General features: G+C 37.4%; 1 protein-coding gene across 1 annotated transcript; it reads left to right on the forward strand.

Moving 5' to 3' along the window:
• Window positions 1–4,052: 4,052 nt before the first annotated feature.
• LOC133304441 (copper-transporting ATPase HMA4-like) lies at window positions 4,053–12,177 on the forward strand. The gene is made up of 8 exons (XM_061504482.1): window positions 4,053–4,271; window positions 5,067–5,812; window positions 5,953–6,424; window positions 6,821–6,988; window positions 8,547–8,801; window positions 9,495–9,617; window positions 10,250–10,735; window positions 11,553–12,177. The coding sequence occupies exons 1-8, from the start codon at window positions 4,053–4,055 to the stop codon at window positions 11,943–11,945; spliced, it is 2,862 nt and encodes a 953-aa protein (XP_061360466.1). The 3' UTR covers window positions 11,946–12,177.
• The last annotated feature ends 14,944 nt before the right edge of the window (window positions 12,178–27,121 follow it).

Consider the following 27,121-nt stretch of genomic DNA (forward strand, 5'->3'; position numbering starts at 1 on the left):
CAAGGAGAATTCAAGAACTGACTTACTACATTGACTGCAAATGAGATGTCTGGTCGAGTAAATGTAAGATAGTTCAACTTTCCAACCAATCTTCTATACCTTTTTGGATCTGAAAATAGCTCCCCCTGATTTGGCATAAGCTTGACATTTGGATCCATGGGGGTATCGTTCGGGCTTAGCATTCAACAAAGTTGTCTCCTCTAGAATGTCCATAGCATATTTCCTCTGGGATATCACAATACCATCCTTGGATTGAGCCACTTCAATTCCCAAGAAATATCATAGTCTTCCGATATCCTTTGTCTGAAAATGATGACTGAGATGTTGTTTTAACTGAGTAATGCCTTGGTGGTCATCACCTATAATGACAATGTCATCAATATATACCACCAAATAAATGGATCCAGAGTCTAAGTGGCGATAAAAGACTGAGTGATCAGCCGCACTCTGAGTCATACCAAACTGCTGGACAATGGTGCTAAACCTCTCAAACCAAGCTCGTGGAGACTATTTGAGACCATACAAAGATCACCAAATCCAGGAGGTTGCTCCATATAAACTTCTTCAGCAAGATCACCGTTAAGGAAAGCATTTTTGACATCCAATTGATAAAAGGGCCAGTGACGGATAGCAGCCATAGTAATAAAGAGGTGAACAGATGCCATTTTTGCAACAGGGGAAAATGTATCCCTATAATCTTCACCAAACACCTGAGTGTATCCCTTAGCCACCAAACGTGCTTTGAGACGATCCACCTGTCCATCAGGACCAACCTTGACAGTAAATATCCATCTACATCTAACAACAGCTTTTTCAGAGGGAAGAAGAACCAGATCCCAAGTACCACTTCCATGAAGTGCACACATCTCGTCAATCATAGCTTGTCGCCATCCGGGATGGGATAATGCCTCACCTGTAGTCTTAAGAACAGATACAGAAGACAAAGAAGAAAGGCAAGCAAAATGTGATGGAGAAAGACGATGATAACTCATATTTATTGAATACCTGGGTGGATGACGAATATTACGAATACCTTTTCGGAGAGCAATGGGTAGGTCAATGTCAGAGGGCGGGACTGAAGTCGCAGGAGTTGATGACAGCAGATCTGAGTCCATAGGAACCTCATCAATGTCTTGGGGTATAGGTGGATGTGACCGACGGTGATAAACCTGGAGAGGAGGATCTGGTGCTGGGACATATGGAGAAGTGACAGCAGGCTTTGGTGGTGTGGAATCTGGTTCCGAAACATATTGAATTAGAAAAGAGGGTAAAGGTAACTGAGTATCAACAGAGTCATCAGGAACAGAGGTGGAGCCAAAAAATGGCACAGACTCAAAGAAAGTAACATCCACTGAGACAAAAGAACGACGGAGACTGGGAGAGTAACATTGATAACCTTTTTGTGTCCGAGTGTAACCGAGGAACACACATTTGTGGGATTTGGCAGACAACTTGTCACGATTGGGATCGAGTTCATGGACAAAACAAGTAGAACCGAAAATACGAAGGGGTAAGGAATGTAAAGGCTGATGGGGAAATAAGATAGAGTACGGTACCTGGTTATCAAGGACAGAGGAAGGCATGCGATTGATGAGATAGCATGCGTTGAGAACTGCATCACCCCAAAAACTAGTAGGAACATTCCCATGAATTAAGAGTGTCCGAGCTATTTCAATAAGATGACGATTTTTTCTTTCAGCAACCCCGTTTTGTTGGGGGGTGCGCTCATGATGTGTGGTGAAGAATGCCGTGAGAGGTCATGAATGATTGAAATGGTTGAGACAGATACTCATGAACATTATCACTACGAAAAGGGCAGATAGGAATACCAAATTGAGTAAGAATTTCATGATAAAACTTCTGAAATATGGAGAACAACTCAGAGCGGTTTTTTAGTAAAAATAACCAAGTGTTTCGAGAATAATCGTCAATAAAGGTAACAACATATCTATAACCCCGAGTTGATTCAGTAATACTGGGTCCCCAAACATCAGAGTGAACCAAACTAAAAGGAGAGGAGGCACGACGATTGACTCTATCAGGAAAAGAACTGCGAGTATGTTTCCCGAATTGACATGATTCACATTGCAAAGTGGACAGCTTGGACAAACGTGGCACCATCTTCTGGAGCTTTGTAAGACTAGGATGACCCAACTGAGCGTGAATAGTGAGTGGAGAATCTAATACAGAATGAGCATGAGAGGAGCTGGAGAGCAAGTAAAGGCCATTGGACTCAAATCTGCCGTCAATTGTCCTCCCCGAATTTCGAACCTGTAAAACAACATAATTTTGTGTAAAAGAAATGAGACAGTCAAGAGAACATATTAAATGGCTAATGGAAAGGAGATTAAAGGGTGAACCAGGGACATAGAGCACATTATCAATAGTAATGGAGGGAAAGAGATGTACTGTTCCAATCCCATGAGACTGAACCTGGGAACCATTAGCTATAGTGACAGCAGGCAAATAACCAGAGGTAGACATAGAGGAAAACAAAGATTTATTACCAGAAATATGATCAGAGGCACCAGAATCAAGAACTATGTGACCAAATGATGAACTTTGAGTAAAACCAACAACGCTATTACCTGTATGCACAACAGTAGCAGTGGAACCAGGGATCGTGAGCTAAGAAATATCTTGAGGAAGGATAAATGAGCTAGAATCAGCCATAGATCAAGAACAATTCGCTGAAACAAAGATGTCACGAATAGTAATGGAAAGAGGAGAAATGCTTCGGAAGGGCCGCAACGAACTCAAAACCACAAGGTAAGGATCGATCTGAAAACGGAAGGAGAAGGCGATCCTGATGGTGGAAGCCGCTCGTATGTTTCACGCGCGTGAGGGTGCGTCAGTGGGAATTTGGGAGCGGGCCTTGGACGGAAAGAATCGCCTCCTTGTGACAATCACAACTGTGGGTGGCTCGCCGAAAAAAGTGCCAGAAAAGTGATCGGTGGTGGTGATCAACGATGATCAAACTGTGGTCCACGGCGCTAGCAACCTCTGATGACGGTGGGTCTTGCGGCGTTGGGTAGATCGGCTTCTTCTGAGTCCATTGATGTACTTTTTGATCGGAACGGTCGTCGAAAAACTTTTCCGATGGCAGACGGTGGCCGAAAACTGACGACAGTGACAATTTCTGGGAAGATTTTTACTCGGTAGACAGTGGGTCTACCGGAAAGATGCGGATCTTGTTAGGCTCTGATATCATGTTAAATATCAAGAACAAAGAGATTTATAAGTAATCCGTGTGTTTCAACTACACCGCGGAGAGTCTATTATATAACTTAAAAGAAAAAAAAATACAAAGAGATATACATGATGCGATACTTCTATACTATTATTATAAACTATCATTTACAACATGAGGTAGGGTCCTTTGACACCAGTGTCAAATTTTAAATTTGACACCTCATCTGAGAGCGATTAGATAAAAAAAAATCAATGACTGTGATTTGTAAGCATGTGACACCATTGATCTTTTTTTATCTAATGGCTCTCATATGAGATGTCAAATTTAAAAGTTGACACTGATATCAAAGAATCCTACTATATTAAGATTGTAAATTATTACACCAAATTTGGAGGCTAGCTATCAACCGTATGTCCTTTGAGAAAATTCTTGGAAGGAAGCAACCAAACCACGATTGAAAAAAAACCGAAAAGGTTGTGTTATGCCGAAACTGTCCTCAATGCCAGAACCCATCATATCATCCATTAAGATAACGCGCATTAGGGGATAGAAGCGGTAAAGACCATACATTTGGTGGGAAAGAATGCGCGAGTCGTTACTAATTCAAAAATTTAAAAGCGTGCTTCAAGCCTGCGACTCACGCACTCACTCATCTCACGTCACTCCAATCCAAACTCGTCTTTTGACCTTATTCTCATAACTGCTGTTACCCTAGATTCTGCACGCGGTTATGTTATATCTCAACCCAACCCTATTGCACAACAAAATTCACTATTCTCTCTTCGCTCTGAAAATTTCAACTCGTTCACCTTCTTATATAGATACGTACCTTTGAACCCTTTCTCTGCCGCACGCAAAGATGGAAGCTAATGGATTTGATGATGCTAAGATACCTTTGTTGCAGACTCCGGAAGACGTAACGGTTAGGATTGTTATGTTTCAAATAAGTGATATAAAGTGTGCATCATGTGTGAATTCTATTGAATCTGCTGCTATGAACCTTAATGGAGTTAAAAGCATCGCCGTCTCGCCACTTGATGGCCGAGCCGCTATCAAATTTGTCCCAAAAATCATAACTGTAAGTCTGCCTTCTAAAATTGTGCAATTCTTTTTTTTTAGTACCAAAATTGTGCGATTTCAATTGGCTTGTAATATGCAAATATAATTTGTATTTTTATTTTTTTATTTTCCTAGAAAATTTATGATCTTTCCTCTGTTAGTAACATGGGCATGCCTAGCATCCTTATTTAAGATATAAAACTGAATAAAAATACCACTGAGCCCATGGATATTAATTGGTACAGAGATTTTCCAATTTTAGTTAGTGGTTTCAAATTTGAGTTCATAGCTAGGTTAAAAACTTACTAGCTAGAGTTTTGCCGTTCTTGTGATTCTGCTGGGCTCGACCGGATGAGTCGAGTGAATGATCCACGAACCCGTGAAAAAATCTCCAAAAACTGAATAACTTTTTTTTTTTAATGATGGGTTCATGCTAATGTATGTTGCAAAGTTAAGGTAAGGTTGTCTATTATAGACCCACACGGTAGGTTTCACTCTTTCTTAGGCATGTGGGGCTGGAGTTTTATAGCACCATGCTGCTCTTTTGAAGGAGAGCCTTGGCACAATGGTTAGTTGTTATTTTCATGTGATCCAAAGGTCATAGGTTCGAGTCATATAATAAACCTCGTACAAATGTTGCGTAAGACTTGGTTAGTTAAGACCAGTGATATAGACCCACACAATGAATGGGTCTGATACTTTTCCTCATAGCGGGAGCTGAACCAGGTTGCTCTTTTTTACTGTTCTGTTTTACAAATACTTTATAGTTATGCTGACTGAAACTAATGATATTTCTAATGCAAATATATTGTAGGCAAAAAAAATAAAAGAAACCATTGAAGACACTGGCTTTAGAGTTATTGAACTCGATGAGCAAGAAATATCAGTATGCCGAGTTAGAATTAAAGGAATGGCATGCACAAGCTGCTCTGAGTCTGTTGAGAATGCACTTCAAATGGTTGATGGAGTGAAAAAGGCAATAGTTGGTCTTGCTTTAGAGGAGGCAAAAGTGCATTTTGATCCTAACCTCACCGATACCAACAAGATAATCGAGGCTATAGAAGATGCAGGTTTTGGAGCAGATCTTATTAGCTCTGGGAATGATACGAACAAATTGCACCTGAAACTTGAAGGGGTTGATTCTGCAGAAGATGTAAATGTCATAATGTCTTCTCTTGAGTTAGCTGTAGGTGTGAATCATGTTGAAATGGATTTGACAGAACATAAAGTTACAGTTAGCTATGATCCAGACATTACAGGTCCAAGATCTCTCATTCACTGCATAAAGGAAGCTAGCTGTGGCCCCAAGATGTATCAGGCAACCTTGTACTCTCCTTCGGGACAAAGAGAAAAGGATAAGGTGAATGAAATTCGTATGTATAGGGACCAATTTTTGTTCAGCTGTTTATTTTCTGTCCCCGTGTTTGTATTTGCCATGGTGCTTCCCATGCTTCCTCCATATGGCAACTGGTTAAACTATAAGATCCACAATATGCTTACTCTTGGGTTGTTCTTACGATGGATACTTAGCACGCCTGTGCAATTTATAGTTGGCAAAAGGTACTATTACTATATGAGTAGCTACTTTATCCTAGTTTCTTGTTACTGTAACTATTTATTAGCCAGAAGACAGTTGTATTGTATCTGTTTTCAATAAATAGAGTTTTTTATAATCATTTTACTATGGCTATTATTGTTAGGTTCTACATGGGATCATATCATGCACTGCGGCGAAGATCTGCTAACATGGACGTTTTGGTTGCGCTAGGCACTAATGCTGCTTATTTTTACTCCATGTATATTTTAATAAAGGAACTGACTTCAGATACGTTTCAAGGACAAGATTTCTTTGAGACCAGTTCCATGTTGATATCCTTTATTCTATTAGGGAAATATATGGAGATTTTGGCTAAAGGGAAAACATCAGATGCTTTAGGAAAGCTGACACAACTTGTTCCTGATAAAGCTTATTTGGTTGCAATTGATACTGATGGAAATGTCATCACGGAGACAGAAATTGACACTCAACTTATACAAAAGAATGACATAATTAAGATTGTTCCTGGGGCGAAAATTCCCATTGATGGCATTGTTATAAAAGGGAAAAGCTATGCAAATGAAAGTATGATCACTGGGGAAGCAAGGCCGGTTGATAAAAGTCCAGGAGACAAGGTATTCTTCATATGTTATGACTGATAATTGCTAGTATTTTTTTTATGTTACAGGTTATGAGAGCAGAAGCAATCCAATAAATTAAGAACATGACAATAAACATAAATGAAGAATGTTAGTGTGATGTTCTAAGGTTAGAAGATAGGAGTAACCAAAAGGGAGAGAAGTAGATGCACTGTGATTTTTATTGATGACCAAATGTAGAGGATACAAACATACACAAACACACTCGCATGGGATTCAGTTCTGTTTTTTCTTATTCTTGTGAAGGGGATGTAGGGAAATGTGTACCTTATTTGATTACTTTAATACCAAGTTCTAGAAGTTCTAATTAATGTAAACGTGCCATGATAGAGTGGTGAGAACATTTTTAATTTCTGTAAATGTGCTGGACAGGTTATCAGTGGAACCATCAATGAGAATGGCTGCTTACTGGTTAAGGCCACACATGTTGGATCGGATACTGCACTTTCTCAAATTGTTCAACTCGTAGAAGCTGCTCAACTTGCCAAAGCACCAGCTCAAAAACTTGCTGACCACATTTCAAGGGTTTTTGTTCCAATAGTGAGTCTTTTTTCTTAACTATACTTTTCTAGTCCTTTTTCTAGTTTTTCCCTTAAAGAAAAGGTTTTATCCAAGTGTAGTGTCTTAATGTAATATATATATATATATTATATATATATTATATGGGAGATTGAACTTATATATGTTGATCATAGAGAACAAACAACAACTTCAATAATAAACATTTTGGGTGGGAATATTCTTTACCGGGTAATCTGTAGAGGGATTTTGTTAGGAGGACACCCGTAGCTAGAGTTTACTCTGGGACGGGCATAGAGAATTACCACCTGTAATTGGAGTCTACTCTAGGAGAGGTCACAGGGGATTAGACCCCAGCAAGCACATGAAAGTGTGATTGGCGATGTGGAGGGGAAACCGGTTGAGGCTGCTGTAACAGGTTCCAAGAAGGAAGAAGCATAAGAGAAGAGAAATAGGGGATGAGGTAACTTACTAAGCAAGAATTGAGTAAGGAGTTGTAAAGTGGTGGGAGAGCACCTGCCTCTTGAAAGCCTGCTACCATCTTTCTTTTCATTTTCATATTGTAATCTTCCATACATGCCTCTGATATCAGCTTTGATATCAGTGAACTTAATACAAATTCCATATTTTGTTCCCTTTTTGTGTTATTTTCCTTGGGATTCGGTTTTTCAACACAGCAAGAACACCACTAATTTGAGGAAGCGTTGGAAATACTGGAAAAGCAGAGGTTTTGTGACTAAAAAGAAGTGCAACTTTGGGCAGTCTCAACTAGAGTAACTTAGTCATATTATTTTGGATGAAGGTGTAAAGCTGATCCATTAAAGGTCAAGGCCATGATGGAGTGGTCTACTCCTATAGTTGTTAAAAGCTTGAGAAAATTATTGGGCTTGACGGGATACTATAGGAAATTTGTGAAGGACTATAGCAAAATTGCCAAGCCCTTGACTGCACAGCTCAAAAAAGACCAGTTCCAGTGAATTGAGGAAGCACATGCAGCATTTGAGACACTCAAGAGAGGAGGAATAAGGAATGAGGGAAAACGGTTGAACCTGTGGTAACTACTTTCGAGAGGGGGGAAGCATAAGAGAGGAGGAATAAGGAATGAGGAAATTAAGCAAGAATTGAGTAAGGAGTTGTAAAGGGGTGGGAGAGCACATACCTCTCTAAAGTTTGCCACTATCTTTTCGTTTTCATCCTGTAATTTTCCATGCATGTCTCTGATATAGTTTTTGTTCCCTTCCTGTGTTATTTTCCTTTGGATCCTATCAGGTTCTTTTTTTTTTTTCTTTTTTTCTTAACGTGTTTTCATCATGCTCATGGTATATTAATAATCATTTTTATCACTCTACTTGTGGGTTCTAGGAATTCTGCCTCGTGCAGAAGAATTTCAAGACATAATGTCCTATACCGTCAGTTCTCTAATTATTTTTCTTGCCTCATCTTTTTGTTTATATGCTGATCTTACTGGACTTAAAATGAAGGGATGATAAAGATCCTGCATCATTTTATCTTTTAATTGATATCAGAATTGCAATAGTTTATCCATGGTAAGCAGCTTAGTTTATGGATGCATCCTTAGGTGGTTATTGCAGCACTCATCACTTGGTTGGGATGGTTCATTCTTGGGGAAGCTGGGATTTACCCTAAACATTGGATACCAAAAGCAATGGACGCATTTGAGCTCGCTTTGCAGTTTGCTATTTCTGTGCTAGTTGTGGCTTGCCCATGTGCTCTAGGACTAGCAACACCAACTGCTGTTATGGTAGCTTCGGGCATGGGTGCTTCTCAAGGTGTGCTCATCAAGGGTGGAGATGCACTGGAAAAGGCACATAAGGTAATAACATAGGAGAGTCAAGTGTGTACTAAATAATAGTTTATGTTATTTGTAACACATTTCCCCCTATTTTTGTTTATCAGGATAAACTGTTTGAAACATGATAACTAGATATTGAAAGGTAAATGACCATTGCAATTTCCCCAGTTGTGTTAAAATCTTTAGACTGCAAGGTGTTAGCACAGGATATCTTATACATGATAGCACTGTTCTGTATGATTTTTCTCCTGGTTTCAGAATTCATAATTTGGTTCTCGTAAAGCCTGTACAGTTAACCTTTTATGTCGTTTGGTGATGAAGTTCTTTCCAATTTCCTTGATTGAATCCATCTATTGTGATAAATAAACTGCATATTTCATGAAGCGAGGCAAAAAAAAAAATTGTCAATGCTCATATTCTTTTCTAGCTGGATGTTGCTAAACAACAATAACATCTTCCTGCTTAGACCTTTGTACATAGGTTGTGCTGTCAGGCAATTAGGACTGCATTAAAATCATAATCAAAGGCGTAATTTTGTTTATTTTCAGGTGCTAAAATCTCACTGTTCCACTTTTCATTATATCTCTAACATTGATGTCTCGCATAATCTAGTAAATGCTAGCTAGTGTTTATTTGATGCTACTATGCTACGTATTCCTTAATACTTTCACTTTAAATTTTAATTGGAATCTTATTCATCATTCCCTTATGCAGGTAAAAATTGTTGTGTTTGATAAGACCGGGACACTAACAGTTGGGAAGCCAGTGGTAGTTAGTGCAGTGCTGTTTTCTGAATTTTCTATGGAGGAGTTATGTGACATGGCAATTGCTGTGGAGGTATTTTATTTTTGGGAAAAAGAATTCTTATGTTGTAGGAGTTCTCATGTTAGTGAGAATTCGTTTTGCGTGCAATAATTTTTTTTGTTTTCTTTATTTTTTATGTGTGGGCCCCACCATAAATTTGAGTGTGTAGGAGATTTCCTCCTCTCCAATAGCATGAGAAAAGCATTGCCCTTTATTTTTATGTTGCATACTGTACTTATTTGGATATCTCAATATTTGACATAATTTTATTCCTAGTAGCATTTTTGGAGCCTATGTGGGAAAGATATTGAAGGATATAAAAGAAGAAACTGAATCTAGTTTTGATCAAAGAAAATTTGATTTTGTTTCATAATGCAAAGAATGTTTGCTCGGGTGGATTTCAAGTGCTGTACTTCAAAATAGATACCAAATCAATATGAAAAACACAGGACAATACCATTTTATCTTCGTTTAATAGATTTGGAAAAAATTCTAATGTCTGTGGTAACCGGATTTTGATTTTGTAATTGAATTCACGCAATTTATTTACTGGGATGAAAGACAAAAAGGAGAGAATTTATCAATGATAGTGAAGTTTATCCATTTTAATATCTTAATTTTATTTCTCCATAATATTTAATTGAATTATTTCTACAAATTTTTAGGCAAGTAGCGAACACCCCATAGCAAAAGCTGTCGTGGCTCATGCAAAGAAGCTGCGCCAGAAATTTGGTTCCTGCCCTGAGGAAGTCCTAGATGTGAAGGATTTTGAGGTACACATGGGAGCCGGGGTAAGTGGAAAAGTGGGTGATAGAACAGTTGTAGTTGGAAACAAGAGACTCATGCATGCTTGTAATGTTCCAATATGTTCCGAGGTTGAGAGGTACATCTCTGAAAACGAAAATCTGGCTAGAACTTGTGTTCTAGTTTCAATTGAAGGAAAGATAGCTGGAGCATTCTCTGTAACTGATCCTGTAAAGCCAGAGGCTAAACGTGTCATATCTTTTCTCCACTCTATGGGCATCTCAAGCATTATGGTGACTGGTGATAACTGTGCAACTGCAACTGCTATTGCAAATGAAGTCGGTATTGGTGAGGTCTTTGCTGAAACAGATCCAGTGGGAAAAGCTGATAAGGTGAAAGACTTGCAGGTAAGGCTCGTAAGCTATTTTAAGCTATATGAAACTCATGCTAAAAGCCTTTTTTTTTTTTTTAATACAACGGTGACACTTAGTTTTGAATTTATAACCTTATGCTAAAAGCCTATCTTTTTAAATTGGACCTAATAAACTAATGTAGTTTAAACATCTTGGTTATAAAATGATGTATAAAGGCCTAATCAAACCACTCCCCATAAAACCATAGATTGCAAGGATAGGGGTGAGGAAAATTCTTATATACTGGATTTGAACCTGTGATTTCTAGGGATGTGCATGGGTCGAACCGAACCGAATTGGTTTAAATGGTTTGGTTCGAAAATGGTTCGGTTCGGTTCAAAACTGGTTCGGTTCGGAAGTGGTTCGGTTCAGTTCGGAATCGGTTCGGGTCGACCCTATTTTGAAAAGAAAAAAAAATTAAAAATTTTAAAAATAAAGTTATAATAATCAATTTTGTTTGGTTTGAAAACGGTTCGGTTCGGTTCGGAAACGGTTCGGTCCGGTTCGGAAATGGTTCGGTTCTTAAACTGGTTCTAAAAACCGGTTCGGTTCATGAACTGGTTTTTTAAAAACCGGCTCGGTTCATGAACTGAGTTTTAAAAACCGGTTATTTTAAGGGCGGTTCGGTTCGGTTCGGTTCATAGTTCGGTTCAGTTTTTTGGTTATTTTGCACACCCCAGTGATTTCTCGGTCATAAAGAAGCAATATTGCCACTAATCCGGCTTGCCCTCTTGTATGAAGGCCCAATATAAGAGATTATATGAAAAAGATGTTAACACTTTCTGATTTTTTATATTGAAACTGGATGCAGATGAAAGGAATGACTGTGGCTATGGTGGGTGATGGAATAAATGACTCACCAGCCTTAGTAGCTGCTGATATTGGTATGGCAATTGGTGCTGGAACTGACGTAGCTATAGAAGCAGCTGATATAGTTCTGCTCAAAAGCAGCTTGGAAGATGTGATTACAGCCATAGATCTATCTAGAAAAACCATGTCTCGAATCCGTCTGAACTACATCTGGGCTCTTGGTTACAACATTCTAGGCATGCCAATTGCTGCTGGCGTCTTGTACCCTTTTATTGGAGTCAGATTGCCCCCATGGCTAGCTGGTGCTTGCATGGCTGCTTCTTCTCTTTGTGTGGTTTCTTCCTCTCTATTGCTGCAGTTCTACAAAAAACCTTTACATATAGAATCAACTTGATGGCCTATACTAGTTTGACTTGACTGTCCATATTGTCTTTTTAAGATTCAATCTCTATAAAAAAAAATAAGATTAAGGTTACTTATAAAGATATCTCTCATCTAATCCTTGTAAGTTGGGGTTTTATAAGGAATGATTTTTAGGACTCAGGTAACTTTTTATCGCCTAATTGATGTGTTGCTTTTAGGTGGGGCTAATGTCCAATTTTTCATGGGAACAATTGATCGTCCATCTTGCCTACATCAATACCGAGTAGTTGATTACCATGTATCTGCAATTTAAATCTTGTGGTTGTCGGAACTTGAGTTTTGAAATAAATGAGGAGACTATACTGTTAGAAGTTAAAAAGTCGCTATACATTACACTGTTAGGAAATAGTTTTAGTCCTTGAAAAATTATGCTGATATTAATTTGGTTTCTGAAAATTAAATGACACTAATTTAATTTCAGAAAAATAAAAGTTGACGTCAATCCTTGTGTGAAACCCTACTAGAATCCCTTTCTATGAGACTCTGTTAGGATGCTGTTCATGAGAGTCCCACGTGAACCATTATTCTATGGGTCTGTTCTGTGTATTGGTGCTTAAGTTTTCAAAATGGGATCTTCATTTCCCCGGATTTCTGAACTCTAATGCTCTACTCGTTACTCCTTCTTGAAGCTTGTTGAGCTGCCTTAAAAGGCTGTAAAAATATCAACGACAAAAAAAATACCAAAAGGAATAGGCCAACTACAGCCATGCCAATAAAGATTAATAGCCTTTTCCTCTTTTGCCCTTTTTATTTTTTAATACAATTTGAACCTACGACTTCGTGCTAGCGGCTTTCTTTTACCTTCTTATAGGAAAAAAAAAAAAAAAAAGAGTTTATACTTACTACCTCTTTATTAATTTGGGTTTTAACTTTCTCTTATTTTTTAACCTAATTAAAAAGTGGTTTTCTCTTTATTAATTTGAGTTTAAACGTGGTATCATTGTTGTAAATTCAATTTTTTTTTGTGACAGACAAAATATGTCAAATGAGGTGTCATTATGTAGATCTCGAAAAGTTATGTGGAATAAAAAAAATTACTTAATTCGGACACTCGAGTCAAAAGTTATGGATTTCCAAAGTTTTACGGTCAAACTGTTGACTTTTGTGTCACGTGGCAGCACCTAGTGAAACACGCCCCAATGTGGAGTGTCTCTCTTCTGGGTCACACTTAAATGAGGAGTGTCTCTCTCCATTCGGTCACGCCCATGTAGGGCTGTTTGACTGTTATATTTACGTAAATAATTTCAAAACGACTATGTTTTCATAATTTTTTATTAAAAAACAATAAATTAATTTTTTTTCCCTTCTTATATTTGTACATTTTCTACGCAAAGGTTTCCGCATAACCTCTGGTTCAAGAACCAAGCCTTTATGAAATTTCATCCTAAAGATTGTTAGTGACTTACTGGATAGATTTAAATACTTCAAACTGAAAACGCAACACGAATAATGTGTTTCTCCATGAGATCCAAAACCTCCAAAACACTAGGTTTGGGAAGGGATAGCTCCATGTTAATATTTTACATTCTATCATATAAAATGGTTGTGTTTATGTCTCTTTTTATAAATATTCACCAGTTTTAATAGAATCTCACTTATTTAATATTTAATTAAGTGTTTGCTTTTTCTGCAGTTACTGCAGATAAGTTATCTGCCGTAAGTCCAATACGACGTCATTTTGGAGCAGAAATCATGGTGTTTTGTAATTTTAATTTATTTTAGGATTATTATAGTCTTTATAATTATAATTTTTTAATATTTCAATCCCAAAATGATGTCGTTTTGGAAGTAAATGCAGATAACTTATTTGCAGTAACTGCAGAAATCTTTTTCTGTTTAATTAAATGGGTCCTTACTAGACCAATTTATCAAAAGAAAAATAATTAAATTTAAGCATAAAGGTAAGAAAAAAATAATCCCAACCTGAAGAGGCACATTAAGGGCATGTTTGGTGCATAGTATATGATAAGGCTTGATAGTATAGGACCTGATAGTATAAGATCTGATTAAATTTTAATACTATCCAACGTTTGGTATGGTATTGTATAAGATAATATCCTCCAATATTTTAAAAATTAATATATTAAAAAAATTATTTTAATATATTAATATTGAAATGATATATTGGTTCTTGAGAATTGTACTTGTAAGCAATATTAATACATCAACCATTTATCAGGCCTAATCCCACCCCTTAGGGCTGATTAAGTTATACATCATTTTGATGTATCAAGGGGTTCTGATGTATAAGCTTATACTATACGATGGTCAGACCAAACAACTAAAAATATCATAACTTATAGTATAAGCTTATACTATCAAGCCTTATACATCACACCAAAAAGGCCCTAAGAGATAAAATAAAATTATTCGTATACTTACTGCATTGAGTTTGAGTAGTTAGACAACCTTGGAGAGCGAATCAGTTTACTAATGAGTTGGGGAGGAGGTAACCAGAGCTCGCAAACTCCAAAGTTGAAACAAACATTGCGCGTTACTCACTAGACTTAGGCGTAGGGTTGGCAAAAATGAGTCAACCCGTCGGGTTGGCTCGTAACCCGTAAAAAATGAGCAGGGTGAAGTTGGCAAAAATGAGCTGCCAACCCGACCCGAGCCAGCTCGTGAAAAAATGAGTCAACCCATAGGTCAAACAAGCAAGCTCGCGGGTTGAGTTTTTTTTATATAAAAATATACAAAATATAATATACAAAAATGGACAAAATCCACACATGATGTCATCATTTTTCTTCATCCTCTAAACTTAAGTCCTTAATATTCTCATATCCATGCCATTTTTATATTGTTAGGCTATGCTGTCTCTGTTTGGTTCAAATATCTTACCCACTTGGTAACAAGTGGTTCTGATTGTTTCTTGATGTTGATGCAAATTTGTAAGAAAATTCGAAACTAAAATATTTTGCTTTTATTTCTGATTTTGTAACCCTTTGTTTAAGCTGATGGAAGCCACATAGCTGGTGCATTAATACTTCAGGGTCATTTAAATAGGCTGAAAATGAGCCAACCCGCGAGCAATTTTCGAGCCAACCCGCGAGCCAACTCACGAGCTATTTTTTCAAGTCAACCCATGAGCCATATTTTTTAGCCAACCCGCGAGCCAACCCTAACCTGACTCGGGTCGGGTTGGGTTTTCTGGCTCGTTTTTTTTTTAGTCAACCCTAACCCGGTTCGTTTTTTTTTTTAGTCAACCCTAACCCGGCTCGTTTTTTTCGGGTTGAATGCGGGTTTGGCCGGACCTGACCGGGTTGACCCGTTTTGCCAACCCTACTTACACGGAGAAGAAAACCCATGTTTAAACACTTAGACACCATTACATATATACTTCGTTGTTGATTTGTAAGTGTTAGTGTGTATTACCCAAAACATTGTCATTTGCTTTATTATGTGTATCTCTATCGTTTTAAATAACTAATGTTATTTTTGCTCACCTAGCTAGGTAAAAAATCTTTTTACCTCATGTGGTTTTCACATTACACTCAGAATTTTTTCACACTCTATCCTTGCTTACGCTTGCTTTCTGTTCAGGAATGAACATCAATGTCTACCAGGATAGCTAGTATTTGTATCTGCAGAGCGTATGGTAAAGATGACAAGTAATGAGAAGTCCTGCACCTTAGGCCAAAGTCCGATGGTATGAACAATGGGTGGATGTGTGAGTTACATTCCTAGTGGATAGGATGTGCTCTGGACACAAGTGTGTAGGTTGTAGCATGGTGGCCAGCCTTGTGAATATTAAGATATGTTATCAGATGAGTTCCCTCTTTGTTATCTATAAGGAGTTATATATAAATGAAATGCACTAGGAGGTTGTGCCCCTAGTGGGTAGTTTGCAGGTGACTTAATGGTGTGATGCAATACTTAGTGGGTGGTTATTTGTAGTGGATGGAAGTTAGGGGAGAGTGGTGGAATGAGATGCTCCATGTAGTGGGGATAGGAAGTGTGAACCACCTAAGTGAGGGAGCTAGCTTTTGGAGTGGTGTATCCCAAGGTTCTTTACAACATTAAAAAATTAAATAAATTTTTTTTATTTTTTATTAATAACTATAAGTACAATATTTGCAATTACAAGGATCCGAGCTTCAATTTAAGATCCATTTTAATCCATCATTAATTTATAAAGCCATGGGTTTAATAACCAAGGAGTAAGATTGCAGTACGAAGAAAATCTTCTTTCAATTCACATTTTCATAGAGCAATGCTTATATTGTTATAATAAAAAAAGGGGGGAGAAGGATAAAGCATAAAAATTAAAATAAAATAAGGATCATATGTGTTATTCAAAAAAGAATGGATGATTTAGTCAAATAAAAAGAGTAAACATGTCATTGTAATGCATGTGGCTGAACTGTCCAGCAACTAATTCCAAGCTTTCTTTTTATAGATTAGAAATGGTCTCCACATGAAGTATGAATTAAAAACTAATCATATTTTCGTCAAAGATTTGGAAAATTCTCTTGAATGCTTCAAAGGTGAGACATCATTATCCAGGTGCACATCATCTGCAGTTAAAAGTATGAAAACAATCGATTTAGAAATCACAATATTTTCTTTCATTTCCTTACCTTCCTCTCCTCATTGAACCCGACCATATAGTCATTGTCCTCCGCCATTAACGTTGTTCTTTGATTAGAACGCTTAAGTACGGGTTAATTTTCTTAGCAAGTTTTCACAACAAGTTTCCTGGGATGCAGTGGCCTGAGAATGTGATTTTTTTTTCTTTTTAAGGCAACCGGCTTTAATGAAGCCACGCGATTAATGAAGCCACGCGATTAAAATGTCGCCTCTTCAATATATGCTTGAGTTTGGCTGAGACGAAATTTCTTCATCATCATCAAATACTAGGTCATCTAATACCAATACAGGACTAAACTATTCTTTCTCCTCATTTGGCCAATTTTGTTCCATGAGAGTAAACTCACGACCCATAAATTCTGTTCTTAGGCGAAGTGAAATGCCCTTTATGTTTAATTTTCTAGACATATCCAACTAAGTTTTAAAATAATCCACATTATAAGCTCAGTAAAAATGGGATAATCAAATTCAAAAATACAACGTTGAAAATTTTGCTTCACATAAGGAAAATAAAAGATTGACATGCATGCAACTTTTGTAATTTTCACTTTTTATCCTCTGTTCCAGTATGTTTAGGACACTAAATATATCAAAAGAAAGAAAACTTAGCTTATGCTCTCTAAGTATCATCCAATTGAACTGCATCCATTTTGTTTTGATATTGTTCATAAGTGTAGCAATCTGTGAAACACAGACACGTGTTTTTTTAGAAAAAATGCGTGTCCGACACGTGTCGGACACGGACACGTTAGGACACGTTCGGACACGCGTTCGACACGCAGTTGACTTTTTGGGACACGTTGACTAGTGGGACACGCGAGTTTGACCGAATCCGACACGTAGTCAACGTATGTGGACACGTTTTGGACACGTTTTGAAATTTTTTTTTGTAAAAAAGAAATAAAATTACAACAAGGGTTTAAAGAAGAAACTTCAGATCTTCAATATTCCCCAATGGATTTGATTTCTGAATCAGCAAACAACAGTAACAGCTACGATTATGAGATCCTTGTTGTATCATCTCAACCACCAATCTCACCACAGCCTCATCTTCATCTTCATCTTCAGCGAACAACAACACACCAAGCCATTACGAGAACCAAAAGAGGCGAGATTGGAACACTTTCTGCCAGTATCTGAGGAACCATATACCACCACTTTCTATGGCCTTATGCAGTGGTGCTCATGTGCTTGAATTTCTTTTTCTGCCTCAAACTTCAATAGACTCACTCTGGTAAATTTCTTTCTCTTTGTAATCTGTTTTACCCGTTGAGTTTAAAATCTAAATGAAGTTGGAATTTTTTCTTATTGAAAAGCGATGGTACCTAAGAACAAAGGACATGCGTCTACGACCCATTGGAACTCTGCACACCAATTTTAGGATTTCCACTGCACTAGGTCGACGTGGCAAATCAGGATTTGTCAACTCAGATTTCCTTATCTAATCCTCCTTAGCAATTGGGGGTAATAATGTAATATTATATTCAAAAATGAGTTTCTATTTGAAATAAAACAACATTATATTTATTTTAAATTTTACTTAATTGCAGTTACGATATATTTTAAAATAAATAACAACGAGTACATACTTATTTTATCATTTTTTAAAAAATATTTTTTTTTTCTGAAAAATAAAGCATTAAATGTAAATTATATTATATATATTAAAAATTATTTAATATCAAAACGTGTCCCAACGTGTCCAAATTTAGCATTTTTTAGAATTAACGTGTCGGAGTGTCGTGTCGTGTCGTATCTCGTGTCCCGTGTCCGTGTCCGTGCATCATAGGTAGCAATTCTCTTTTTTGAAGTTGTTGACAGAGAGACTATATAAAGATTGGCATGATGCTCGGTCCGGCTTCTGCCGTGGTAAATTGGGTGTTGTCATTTGATGATGGCCTTCGAGTGGGAGGGAAAAAAGTTGGTGTTCCGAGTTCTCAGTAACTCTTTTTTTTAATCAATCTATCAACAAGGTGGGACGCGCTAAATCCAGCTTTTCCAATAACCAAGATGCTCCTGTTGGACTATTATCAAGAATGAAACAGTGTTTTATGTAAAATAATTCTGACAAAAGACCTTATTTACAAACACTTGCCAATTTTTTATCAATGCATGTATGATACAGTGTTGTAATTAAAAAATCAAACCGGACATAATTCTATCACTTAAAATAGATATAAATTTAATTAAGAAGTTCACATTATAGAAATGATTGTCGTCATAAACAAAATAATTAAAAAATATATATTAATTTTTATATAAACAGATATAGATTTTTTTTTTATATACTCACGTCAGTATATATAAAAAGAATTACTAAACATCATTCATTATTAGCTATACTCTCCATCCTTTATTACTTTTAATATATATTTATATCCTTAAGTTGATGATCAAGTGTGTTTGTTGTTGCGTAAAAGAAGAATTAAATAAACTTTCAAATGATTTTCAATATATATATATAAAGGGAAATACTACTCTCATTTTACATGAGGTAATTATCTCCTTTTCTCTCACTTCAAAAATCGTGCCCATTTTTCTTTTTTTCTTTTTTGCTTTTAAATAGTGGACCCTACTTGAATTCTCTCTGTAACATAAGAGAACTACTCTCATGTTACATGAGAATAATATTACCCATATATATATATATTGGTTACTAGGTTATTAAGCATATACCGAAAGTAAAAGGCTTGCCGCTCTTGCAAATTAAATACTATAATTTAAATTAGGTAGGAGGTCTACGTATATCACAACATCAAAATGATAAAATATTACCTATGAAAACACTTGGCGCACATATCGCCCTTTTTTTTTTTACATAAGATCAGAGTTGAAATTTAAAAATAATAATAATAATTGTTAAGGATAATTTCCATAAAATTTTATATGAATCGATGTGCAGTGAAGCCAAAAGAAAGAAAGGTGGTACTTATCTTATACGCTTTTTAATGAAGAAGCAATTTTCGCTTTCGAAACCATTGAGAAAGGGATTGTTTGCATAGCAAGACCTAAACTTGGATGGCGGCGAGGCGCTGTGCTCGACTAGAGGTATTATGCTCGGCTTTTGCGTTTGTTCGTCATTAGCGTGAAATCTTCTCTGATGGGTATTAGTGAATAGAGGTGGGATTAGAACTTTACAGTTCCCACAGTGCCAAATTTTCAGGAATGAACATTAATGTCTAGCACAATAGCTAGTATTTGTATCTACATAGCTTATGGTAAAGATGACAAGCAATGAGAAGTCATGCACCTTAGGCCAAAGTCCTATGGTATGAACAATGGGTGTGTGTGAGAGTCACTTGCCTAGTGGATAAGATATGCTCTGGGCACAAGTGTGTAGGTTGTAGCCATGGTGGCCAACTTGTGAATACTAAGATATGTTATCAGATGAGTTTCCTCTTTGTTAGCTATAAGGGTTTATATATAGATGAAATGTACTAGAAGGTTGTGCCCTTAGTGGGTAGTTTGCAGGTGACTTAATGATGTGATGCAATGTTTAGTGGGTGGTTATTTGTAGTGAATGAAAGTTAGGGGAGAGTTGTGGAATGAGATGCTCCATGTAGTGGAGATAGGAAGTGGGAACCACCTAAGTGGTCCATAACACTTTCAGATTTCCAAATCGTGCTCTTCTAGGGTTTCATCAAGAAACGCATTCTTGCTTTCTAATCCTTGTTTACTTGCTCCCTTTACTGTTTCTTGTGGTTGCAGGTGAAGACCCTTCATAGAGCTCTGTGTTGCTTCACTTGATTGGAGTGTGAACCAGAGGTTCTTGAGGAGACTTGTTGAGTTTTATTGGTTCTGGTTTGTTGACTTGATTGGCTTGCACGTTTAATGCACGCTTGGTTTTTTGGGCTGGTATTGTGGCATCTTGTTAGGTTCTTTTATTGTTTTGGGATTGTGCACTTCTACTATCTAATTAGAGTTTAATTAGGTTGATAAATTTGGGGCTTTTGTATATTTGGATGTTAGCTTGTGATCTTGTACTGTTTTGTGCACTTTATACTTTGATTAAACCTTGTTCCAAGTAACTAGGAGAGTTTAACCCCTTTGCTCTTGGATGTAGGAAACTTACTAACTATAAGTTTCTGAACCAAGTAAAATTGTTGTGTTTTCTATTCTATGCTTTTGCAATTCTTTGATTTTACGCTTGTAAATTCTAACATGTTGGAGGTTATGAGTTTGAGAAAGAAAAGTTAAAAGATGCTTGAACTATTACATCAAGAGGCATCAAGTTTGGAATACTTAACAATATTACATCCAGCTTAGGAAACCCTGGAGATAATGCAAGTTATCGGGCTCCAGCCTATATGAATCCAAATAACCACGCTTTCACCTATTGGATTTGTATATGAACATACTATTGAACTATATTATTAATATATCCAACAATCTCCTCCTATGTTCACCATACAGCAGACTAGAGTGATCAATGTAATGTTCAAAGAAATATGAACCATTCACATCTGGTCCAAGACAATTAACTCGGATCAATCAAAGAGTTTTAATAGGAAGATATTAAACTCAATCATCATTTGTAATCTAATAAATAAACCATCACTATCATGAATTTGTTCTGAGACATCATACCAAAATAAATATTTAGAGTTTTAGATTTAATATAAACTCATCCAAATCCCAACATCCAAAATAAGTCTCATAATCAGTTAACAATCAACAATGTTCATAAAATAAAGATTGCAAAATATAAGTCTCAAATAAATGGACTCCATCAAAATAGGCAATAGAGGGTGAACTGTCAAGTCCCCACACATTCTAAATGATATATCCATCATCAAGGAGGTGATCTTCGTCAAGATCTCTCTCATTGAGCTCTCCTCTATTTATGTCATCCTCTGTAGAATATCAAATATGAATTTCATATTATTATGAATTCAATCAGTTGAACAATCTACCAAATATGTTTAGTTATACTAAAAGAACTTAACATCATATCATCAGGAAAGAAGGACATATATTAATGTCATAAAGCATCATAATATCATGTTCGTAAATATCAAGTTAGTTTCATAAATTATGAACAAGGCCTAAGCAATTTGTTTTACAAAGAGTCACCAACTTAAATTTATTTGTAAGAGAATAATCATTCTCTAGTTTCAATGAACAAGACCAATAGTCAAGTCACTTACAATAGCCTAGTCATGTGATGTCAAGTTTTAATTAAGAACAAGACCAATAGGCTTCTTATGCAAATAACAATTTCAATGACTCAATTTGGAATGTCAAAAATATTAATTCCTAAAAGTCAAATAATTTAGCATCAAGTTTGGAATGAGATCATTGAACAAAACGGATGGTCCAACCTGGTTGGATTGTATCATCAAGTTTGGAATGACATAAGTTTCTCAGGTAGAACCTTTGAATTAGGTTCAAGTTATCTTCATCAAGTTTGGAATAAGACAACTTATCCTTTTCAAATTAATCAGCATCCACGAACATCGATGAGACATATAAGCCATGCTTATCATTTTGGAAAACAAAAAGAAGATCAAAACACACAACTAGAAGATAAGCCGAGTCAAAGAAATATCCATAATCAGATTCTTTAAGGACTCTACCACTTCGCTGGCTGAGGCTAAAGAAAAAAGTTCTTATTCCATAGACGACAATACAATACAAGTTTGTCTTTTGAATTTTCAAGTAATAACATCTCCACCCAAAGTGAATTAATATTCACTGTTGGACTTATTATTTTCGATTTCTGAGCACCATGAAGCATCAGAATACCCATCCGCAGTTGAAGGATAACCATAGTAGTGTAGAGCATAATCTTTATTATCTTTGAGGTATCTCATCAGCCTATTGAGGGTGTCCTCATTCTCTTTACTAAGACTACTAGTGAAATGACTTAGCATGCTAGCTGTAAAGGCTATGTCAGGTTTAGTGTAACTCGCAGCATACATGAGACTACCAATCAATTTTGAATACTATAACTGATCCACGCTAGTCCCTTCATGAGGACCTAGTCTTTTATTATAATCACATAGTATCTCACTCAATTTGCACTCACTATATCCCCAAGTAGAAAGTAGCTGCTCAATATAATGGGTCTGTCTAAGGGTCGAGATCCTTCATTGCAAAAGACGAGCTCAATGCCTTCTTCAGGGCGGCTATCCTCGATTTATCTTTCCTTACAATAAGCATGTCGTCAACATATAATAAAATCAAAAAATCTCTGACCTTATACTTTTTCACAAATACGCAATAGTTAGCCTTTATCTATACAAACTTGTGATTAGTCATGAAAGATTCAAACTTCTTGTACCATTGCCGAGGTGCTTGCTTCAAGTCATATAAACTCTTCTTCAACCAGTATACCAAGTCTTCTTGTTCTAGAGATCGGAACCCCTCAGGTTGCTCCATATATATCTCTTCTTCAAGATCTTCGTGAAAAATGCGGTCTTCACATCCATTTGCTCTACTTCAAAGTCCATTGAAGCTGCCATGGATAACACGGTTTGGACTAAAGTCATTTTCACCGTTGGAGAATAAATCTGCTCAAATTCAACTCCTTTCTTCTGATTGTAGCCTTTACCACAATCTTGGCTTTGTATCTCGGCTTCTGGCTGTTCTCTTCATTCTTGATTTTGTAAACCCATTTGTTTTTCAAAGCTCGTCTTCCTTCAGGAAACTCAGTCAGCTCATAATTCTGATTCTCGTGCAGAGACTTCATCTCGTCTTGCATTGTTTTTTCCCATTCTTTCTTATTTGAGCTCGTCACAACCTCATCATAACTCTGAGGCTCACCATCTTCAGCAACGATGGTGTATTCATCAGGTGGGTACCTTGTAGAAGGTCGTCTCTCTCGAGTATAGTGTCTAGGCTGTTCATCAGGCTGATAATCTGACTCTTCATTTTCATCTCGAATCTCAGGATCTTGGACCTAAGCATCTCGATCCTCAAGACCTCGGTTTTCAATACCTTGGTCAATCTCATCATTTTATTCATTTTGTTGATTTTTTCCCCTGCTTCAGTTCGGACAGGAGGGATGGATTCTTCACGTCTGACAGTAACCCGAACTTTGGGCTTCGAGATGTCTTAAATAATCTCATTCTCATGAAACACCACATCTCGATTTCTCACTACCTTCTTATTCATTGGATGCCAAAGTCTGAACCCGAACTCATATCTCGACGACCGAGGTAGATGCATTCTTTAGTCTTCACGTCGAGTTTTGCCCTTTCATTTTTAGGGATATGCATGAAAGTTCAGCATCCAAATACTTTCAATCGATCATAGGCCATTTTTTGACCTGTCCAGACTTCTTCTGGAATTTCTCCTTCAAGTAGCCGTGATGGTGAGAGGTTGATCAAGTCAACAGCAGTTCTGACAGCTTCTCCCTACAATGATTTAGGCAATTTGACATTGGATAGCATACTTTGAACCTTCTCTTCAACAATATGGTTCATTCTTTCAGCAAGACCAATCAGTTAAGATGTCTTGGGGGCGTCTTCTCAAGTTGGATCCGACCGCTCTGCAATATGCATCAAAAGGGCCAGAATAGGCACCATCATTGTTAGATCAGGCCACCATCAATTTCTTGTCAACTCTTCCTTCCAACCATTGCATGGAATTCTTTGAAGGATTGGAGTACTTGGTCTTTAAACTTCAACAAATATATCCACACTTTGCGGGAATGATCTTCAATAAATGAAACAAAATATTGAGCTCCTCCAAGGGATCTCTCTGACATGGAGCAGACATCACTATGGACGGGGTCTAGAATATACCTCAATCGTCTGGGTTGATACGGTTTCACGAAAGAAAATCGATGCTGCTTTCCAACTAGGCAGTGCATGCAGCTCTCCAGCGCTTGGCCTTTCAACCCGGTCAATAATCCTTTCTTGTTCAGAATTTGAAGCCCTTTTCTCGCTCATGTGGCCGAGGCATTTGTGCCACAGCTCTAGGCTAGGTCCATCTCGGACAGAATTGGCTTCTCCGCCATTGATCTTTCATTACATCACGTACAAAGAGCCTTCCTTCTTACCTTAGGCAACAACCAAGTTTCCCTTGGCTAGCTTTCAATTACCACTACCGAAGTAGTTCACTAACCCGACATCATCAAGCTTGCCTACCGAGATTAGGTTTAGTCACATGTCAGGAACATGCCTTACATCTTTCAACATAAGTCGACACCCAACATCTGTGGTCAGGATCACATCACTAACACTAACAATATTGCTGGTCACCTGATTTTCCATCTTCATGACTCCAAAATCACCACCTCGATAAGAAGAAAAAAACCTTTGTGTGGAGTAACGTGGAAGGAGGCACCAAAATCAACAATCTAAGTGTAGTTATCATATGCAACATTCAAATAATTATCTTAACCGAGGAGAAATATCTCTGCATCCGAGTTGGCAGCCACCGCAGTGGTGTTCTTATCTTCTTTTTCTTTGGAATAATCTGATCTAGCTTCATATTGTCGTTCTTCTCATCTTTTTGCAGAGTGATTCAGTCCGACTTCTTATGACTGGGCTTCCCTCAATAGAAGCATTTCAATTCATATTTTAGTCTAGACCAGCCTCTAGACTTGTCACGACCTCGACTCTTGCTATGACCATGGGTGTCAGACCTTCCTCTATTATCGGTCACGTTTGCCTCAGATGTGTTGGTTACTCCTCGTTCCCTTCTCCTGGACTCTTTATTCAAAAGGCTGTCTGTCACGAGATCCATCTTCAATTTTTCATCAGGAGCCGAGTTGCTTAATGTCACCACTAGAGTATCCCAGCTTTCTGGCAGCGAGCTCAACAACAGTAAAGCCTGCATCTCCTTATCAATTTTCATCCTGGCTTTAGACAGCTGATTCACAATACCTCTGTAGGTGTTGAGGTGTTCAATCATGCTCATGTAGTCCTCGTATTCGAGTTTCACAAGTCGGCGAACCAGATGTGCTTTGTTCCTAGGAGTCTTATTCTGAATCGTGGACTCCAGCTTCGTCCACAACTCGTACACATTCATGAACTCGGACACATGCTCAAAGAGGCTTTTGTGAATATATTTCCTTATCGTGACTATTGCCTTCTGACTCAGGATCTCTCACTCCTTATTAGTTTTGCCTTCAGGCTTCTCTTTAAAGATGATGGGCTCATATAAATCTTTTCAGTAGAGATAATCTTCCATCATCTGTGTAACACCTCGTGTATACCCGGTTTGTTAACATGCCATCGTATTAAGCCACGCTTAATTAAAAATGCGAAATATCTTTTTCTTTTCAATTATGGCGTCATTATCATTACCAAGTTGAATTACTTAATTCATTACCAAAACATTGACTGTATGTAAATTCCAAATAGACATCTAACTGGAATACCTCAATATATAAGTTAACAGTGAGTATCTAAATATCACGGGACTACAACACGTAGCCCGGACAATATCCTGATACATTATTACAACTCGCATCTAAACTAAGACAAAGTCAAACAATGTGGCATGGACAATCCACATGCTCTCCAAATAAGGCAACAAAGCCCAACATAGTCTCAACAACAGCGACAATAATCATAACAAGCTAATAACATAAAGCAACAGGCATAATCCAGCATTTAGACATATCATCATATAAACAGCAATACCAGCTAAGCTCCGGCCTCCTGCCGCTAGAGGTCTCAACCCCCGCATTACCTAAACCTGAAATGAGCGCCCCAAACGTGGGGTGAGATCTCTAAACAGAAATTTCAGTAAGACAAGGGTTCCTCAAGAATCTTCCACCCCAAGCTCACTTACATGTGCAATATAAGTTCTAAAAGCAGTAATTCAATATCAGTTCCAAAACCAGTGCAATGCAGCAGATAATCATGTCATGTGTGTTATAACTATTCTACTGATCAGAGAAGTACAGGAATACGTCTATTACCCACACAGTACATGCCCATGCTTTACCCGCCCACAGGACCACCCCATGGCCTCCTGTCTAGGCGAAACACCATATACATATTATAAGCAATTGCACTTAACAACTCCATAGCATTTCAAATAAGCAGTACATGAAAACACATCATGATATAACCATTCCCCCATAGGACATGGTGGAACAAACAATGGCTAAACCGAGGACACGAAAGCTTACCTTGCAAGCTAACTATCCAAACCAAGAGTCCACACAAGCTCAAAGTCCACACACAGTAGAATCACAATCTGTTTTGGACCAGCAATCATATCAATATTCAAACACAACAAGCATATGACATAAAGACAACGCATTTCCTTTAGGTTTCATGTCTTTAGGCTTCTTACAAAGCCACAAGCCCTAATTCACTTAGATTCTGACTTAACAAGTCATTACAGAAGTCCAACTTCATCAATCTAGGGTCCACAAACCCATAACTCAGTTTTGTATCAACAGTACCGTTACTGTTCACGCAAACTCAGAATATCCGGATATATGTCGGGGTCATATCCGGATATCACAGAGCCCATATCCGGATATCAATATCCGAATATTTCGTGACATAATGCAGTTTCTGCATTTCGTGAGATATCACTTCCAAGGTTCCATTTTTAACACTTCTAAACGTTAAAGCATGCATTTTTACT

Source organism: Gastrolobium bilobum, unplaced genomic scaffold (genome assembly GCF_033153095.1).
Source record: "Gastrolobium bilobum isolate Gb01-03AN ecotype WA unplaced genomic scaffold, APGP_CSIRO_Gbil_v1 utg31644, whole genome shotgun sequence".
NCBI classification, from domain to species: domain Eukaryota; kingdom Viridiplantae; phylum Streptophyta; class Magnoliopsida; order Fabales; family Fabaceae; genus Gastrolobium; species Gastrolobium bilobum.

Excerpts from the sequence above, each read along its gene's own strand:
- LOC133304441 (XM_061504482.1), top strand. The coding sequence starts at position 4,053 with ATGGAAGCTAATGGATTTGATGATGCTAAGATACCTTTGTTGCAGACT. Across the intron at positions 4,272-5,066 it reads TTGTCCCAAAAATCATAACT|GCAAAAAAAATAAAAGAAAC; the intron begins GTAAGTCTGCCT and ends AATATATTGTAG. Across the intron at positions 8,802-9,494 it reads CACTGGAAAAGGCACATAAG|GTAAAAATTGTTGTGTTTGA; the intron begins GTAATAACATAG and ends TCCCTTATGCAG.